The sequence below is a fragment of the Ciona robusta genome, unplaced genomic scaffold (genome assembly GCF_009617815.1).
Source record: "Ciona robusta unplaced genomic scaffold, ASM961781v2 AP042753.1".
NCBI lineage: Eukaryota > Metazoa > Chordata > Ascidiacea > Phlebobranchia > Cionidae > Ciona > Ciona robusta.
Window position 1 is genome coordinate 17501 of NW_028323132.1, and position 5944 is coordinate 23444.

Sequence of the window (5944 nt, forward strand, 5' to 3'; positions counted from 1 at the left end):
AGAGACATGAGTAGTTTGTCGGCAAATAAGCTTTTACAGTCTTGTTTATTTGGTCCGAATGGTTGCAACTGCAATGGGTCACCGCAAAGAACTGTAATTGGTGGTCTCGGCATAGATCGTATAGTGGAAATAATATGGTGTGAATGATGTTTTGCCACCATACTGATTTCATCTAAAAGTATTATGTCAAACATTCGTAAACTCCAATTAGTCAAGTTTTCCTGTTCACGGTTTATGCTAATTTTAAATGCAGAATGAACAGTGTCACATGTAACAGAATCTGGAAGGAAGGCTTTGTATGTGCTGCATAGGAAACCTGTGGGCGTGGCAAGAAGAACACGACGTTTGTTGGTGCAACAAACTTCAATTATTTTGCGAAGCACTTCACTCTTACCAGTTCCATGCTCCCTGTTAATAAAAAGAATTTGAGTGCAGTAAATGATACGTTTTTTGAACGTTGGTCAACGGTGTTTAGTACTATGTTAAGAAAATTATCTTGCTGTACATTAAAAACAATTGAACTGTTTGTACTTGGTGTTGGTACATTTAAGTGAACAGACGAAATGGAATTGTGTAACCAGCATTTCCATGTGCGACGTAAACTTTCAACGTATGAAAGAAATGACTCAGTATAAAAGGAGAGATCGCCGCGACCCTTTGAAAAGTCACGAATTGATTTGTTGCATTTCCAAAAATTCCATCTATTATGCACTGCAAAAGAGAGCATTTTTAAATCATCAGGAACATTTTCAAAATTCTCATGAAGTAGCTGTTTTACATTAGTGAACGGTTTATGAAGTAGAGTATCTTGGAAAAAGAACTGATCACTTGTTATTGCAGCTGTTTTAAAACCAACCAATACAACAATGTTTTCTTTGTATCGTTTTACTTGTTGATCACCAACCCAACTGTAAGTGTGCAAAAAATGGAATAGAGACATATTTGAATCAGAATGTGGACGTTCCAAGTACTTTGCAACAGTTTTGTTCGTATGTACTTTGTCAAAATAAGGAACAACAAACCGTTTTGTTTTTCCTGGCGTGTGTGCCATTCGCACATTGGACAAAGCCATTACCATTTCCGGTTCACATGGTGCCATTTCACACAAGTATCTATAGGCAACGTCGCAACCACTCACATCATTATAAAGTTCGCCCATAACAATCGGATTATCCTTCATTTTGCTTACATAACTACTCACGTATCGCATTAACATACCATGTTGATCTGTTAATTGCACATCCATTGAACATTGTAAGCAATAAGCAAGGGAGTCAAAATATTGCCTTAAATTTAATGCATGGTCTAGCGCCGGTCGGTGCAAAATTATTCTCTGATTTACTGGATCTATATATGTAGGACCTTCATTAACTTGTACGCCTTGTGGACCGGTTTTTGAAGTTTGAGTAAGATACACAGTTTCGGCACAAACTTTACTGCTTGTAGGTATGTGACCAAATAAACGATCAATATCTATTGCACTTGTTTTTTCCAACCAAGCAATGTAATGCACATGCAATGTTCCACGTTGTTGAAATTCGAATCTGTAGAAATACGTTTTTATATTTTTAAGTCGTGAGTTGCAGTGGTTTGAAAGCAAGTGCTTGGTCCACTTGCTCCTGCTTTTTCCAGAAATGTAACCTCGTAGTACCTCTTGCAAGGTATGAGCAATGCAAAGAGTTTCAGCAGAAGCAAGCGTAGTTGCACGACAACCGGTTTTTGCCATTCTTTGCTTGAGCCAAAAGGTTGAGGAAACGTCCATTCATATGGACTTATGGTTATGAAAATGTCGGGAGGTCCGAATTGATTAACAGCATCCATTAAATAATAATGCTGCCACTTCCAGAAAGTAGGGGAAAACGACTTTCCTTCTAAAGATTGGGCAGGACTGCATTGCATTTTCTTACCCGATTCTATAGCTCCAGAAACAGTTTTGTATAACCAACGGTCATACTGAAAACGCAGCATTGCAAAAGATGTACTGTAATCTGTAATGTTACTTAGAATTTTATGACTGAAACCTATTTTTGTGCTCAAATGTGTTTCACCACCACATGTTTCAGATTCGCACAAGTAATTAAAAGGATACATCACCGGCCAAATTGCAGTTTCCATACATGGAATTTTAAACATTTGGTAGAAAGGAACACGTTCTGGAAAATCTCCTTGTCTGTGTTTCTGAATGAAGTCGTTGTACTTGCTGTCTGTTGCTTGGCATAAGCAGTGGTAAGCATTAAGCAGTTTCTGTTTTCTAGTAACGTCCTCAACGATATCAATTTTGTGATGTACAAATTGTTTGGACAGCGAAGCTGCAACACCGCCATCTTTAAATCGATAACCATGCTGCTTTCGGGAAGTGCTGCCAATGTGCAAGGTATATATGGAAAGGACTTGTTGATCTTCTCCAGTTAAATTTTGCAGAATGTTGGCCAATGTTGTAGTGCTGGAATGTGGTACCTTTGTTTTGTACATATGCATTGTTTGGTTAACGGGGGTTTGAGTGTCTTAAAAGTTGGACGTATATTTGCTGGAGCCACTGACATGCATACTTGACAGTAAGACCAAGAATTGTAGACAATCCATTGTTGCAATTGGTCACCTATGCGTTGACCTGTCGATTGCTGGTCATCGACAGTAATACATCTCTGAGCAGAAAATGCTGCACCCTTCGCAACTCTTTGTTCCATTCTTGTACTGACAATATGTTCAGCTTGAAGTTTTTTTTCTTGCAGGTGTTCATCGATTAATATACAATTTTGTTCGTAGTTACCCCAGTACAATTCACAGTTTGTCATGATGCTGAAGAAATAAAATCCTAATATTGCATTAGAGGTTTTGTACTTAGCTGTTCTGTACTAATATTTGTATAGCAAACTTCGCGCCTTAAAAAATTAAAATAAAAAACTTCGCGCTATTTGAGATTATTACATCAATGGTGACACCATGCGGTTGCTATGTAATTAGTTTCTTGACACCGGTTGCATTTTTAATTTTATTGACAGTTAAAGCAAAAATCTAATAGAGACACCTTGCGGTTAAAAATTAATTTGTCTGGTGATGACAGTTGCATCATTTAAAAATACAGCTACAGTTTAACCGTTTTCTGCTCAAGTAACGACATCAATATAATGAAGCCTACCTCAGGTTAATGCGACATATTTTTTTCGAATTAACTTAATCAAAATAAAAGCTAACTGACTTTACGATATGAAGTTAGATTGTCAACAGTGCCACCATTCAGTCATTAACTTTATCGCGGTTATTAACTTTGTTGCGACATTTTTAAAATAATACTAATGTATGACCTAAATTAAACTTAATCAGACAAAACCTTGTTTACCTGGTTACATTAATTAGAAGTATACTAATTTCAAGTTAAACAAGTTAGATGTACATAGACAAGAGCGACACCATACGGTCACTTAATTTATAGGTGTAATATACTGCACTATTTTACAATGTATTTCACCATGACTATTTACTTACTTACCTTCCATTATTACCAATCACATACAACTGCATATTATTGTACTGCACACTTATAAACTGATCTGTACGTTGTACTTTTGCTACCAAATGATGTATGGTTTAATTCAAATTAACCTGTCTCCTTGCAGCCGATACCATCCTGACTGGTAATGTGTACAAGTTTCACAATTGTAAAATGTGTGTGATTGATTTGACAGTCGTTACTTATACCCATAACCTTTTTTTAAACATGACTGCCTGTGGTGACAGATACAGACAGATAGGGATAAAGAGGTGTCAGTTCCTCCAGTAATCCAGTATCCTGCAGGGAATTACAGCGAGCGGTTTCATTATCTGATATGGGAGGAGTGGCGAAGTTCATTGTTCTGATAATCAAGCAAATATCCTGCAGTGAATTAAAATAGTGCAATTGATGCAGTAATTCATATTGTTTAAAAATCTAATGTATGAAAATAGATGAAAATGTATTGTTTCAAGAAATGGGCAACGATTTATTTTGTGTGTGGAGTAACAAGAAACCGAATAAAACGACTACCGAGTGTAATATCGCTTTAAATTATTTACAATATTTGGAAGAACGAAATGTTTATCTGTGTTTCTTGTAACTGGGTCAGTATGTTTTTTGTAAAAGTAATTTCCACGTTTATTTGTCAACAACAGTGTGGCTCATGTAATAAAGGTTATTTGCCTAAAGGTTTGAAGGAACTATTGGATAATATAATTAGAACTGAAGCAATGAAAGGGATGTGCAATGAAAATATTTAGTGTTAAGTGGTTTACCAAAAAAAAGATATTGAAATGGTAATAAATTTCATTACTGACTTTAGAAAGTGCTTGAGTGAAATGTCTACACTGGGGAGTAGAATCAATTCGGCAGGTGAAGCACGGTGTATGAAATGATAAAAGTTCTTGTTTACTTGGGATATACTGTGTACTGTATGTGGTACGTTAATGATTGTAAAAGTTCGAGAATAATAGTAAGTGAAGATGCTTAATGTTGGCTGTATTGAATCATGTAAATATAACTGAAGCAATGAAAGGGATATGCAATGAAAATATTTAGTGTTAATATGCAGTTCCTGATTACTGTTTAGAAACAGAATGGTGATACATTGAACTAGCGAATAACATGTTCTGGCATAATGGTTTCACAAAAAAGATACCGAAATGGTCATACATTTCATTGGTGACATTAGAAAGTGCTTGAGTGACATTTCTAAACTTAGTAGTTTAATTAATTCGTCAGGTAAGGCAGTGATATTTGTAATGATAAAAGTTCTTGTTTACTTGAGATATCCATATCTCCCATGATAAGACTAACACTACAGTTGTAAGTTTTACCGATCCCCCATGCTATCTTTTTTGTGAGTAGGCGTTCTAATGCTTGATAAGATACAGAGTTTTGCCCAGTGTCATTAGAATGCATGAAATAAAAAGAACTTTTTGTGGAACAAGCCAAGTATTTTCATTGAGTGACTATTTGAAAGTAGGTCAACAGCAGGAGATGTTTCCCACAGTCAAATTGGAGTCATACAGTACAGACTGTAAAGCATAATAGTCTGTAGGGAGCGTGAGACCTTTGAGCAATGTGTCAGTCTGGCATTGTTATTGTTGTGGTTTAGATGCAGATTACTTGTAAGGGACATCCTGCAATGTTTGTGAAAGGATTTGAAGTGTCTAACACGGCAATGGTTAAGCAATGCTTTATAAACAAGTATAACAATGACTATCGTTTAATATAAAAGGCGTAAAGTTTTTATTAAAACCATTCACTTTTCATTTCAGATGTGACGATTCAGTTAGAACAATCAAGTTGGCATAACTGTAATGCCGTGCACATTGTGGTGAGCAAAACCTTAGTAACAGTAACACACAGCAAAGAAAAGAAAATAGTGTGATTATAAATTATTTAAGTCTTGTAATGTGAACAAGTTTCAAGTCAAGTATAAGATGATTTTATTTATGTTAGTGTATTGTATTACAAGCATGCTGTATAATAGCATATCTTAATGAGAATATGAGGTACTGTATGTGGTGCGTTAATGATTGTAAAAGTTTGAGAATAATTGGAAGTGGGCTATACTTAAGGTTGGCTGTAATGAATCATGTAAATATAACTGAAGCAATGAAAGAGATGTGCAATAAACATATTTAGTGTTAATATGTAGTTCATGATTACTGTCTGGAAACAGAATGGTGATACATTGAACTAGCAAATAACATGTTCCGGTATAATGGGTTTACAAAAAAGATATTGAAATGGTCATACACTTCATTCCTGACATTAAAAAGTGCTTGAGTGACATTTCTAAACTGAGTAGTTTTCTTCTCCCATGATATGACTAACACTACAGTTGTCAGTTCTACTGACCCCCATGATATCTTATGTTGTGAGTCGGCGTTCTAATGTTTGATAAAATACAGAGCGTTGCACAGTGTCGTTAGATTGCATAAA

The 5944-nt window shown here is 35.6% G+C and overlaps 1 protein-coding gene across 1 annotated transcript in view; it reads right to left on the reverse strand.

Moving 5' to 3' along the window:
* The window catches only part of LOC149722956 (uncharacterized), a 4548-nt gene extending 867 nt beyond the window's left edge, over positions 1 to 3681 (reverse strand). The window contains 2 exon segments of the mRNA XM_089893676.1: positions 1 to 1743; positions 1746 to 3681. The exon segment at positions 1 to 1743 is cut by the window's left edge and continues 867 nt beyond it. Of these exon segments, the coding sequence (XP_089749802.1) occupies positions 368 to 1743; positions 1746 to 2478 (2109 nt within the window). The 5' untranslated portion in view covers positions 2479 to 3681 and the 3' untranslated portion in view covers positions 1 to 367.
* Positions 3682 to 5944: the final 2263 nt, after the last annotated feature.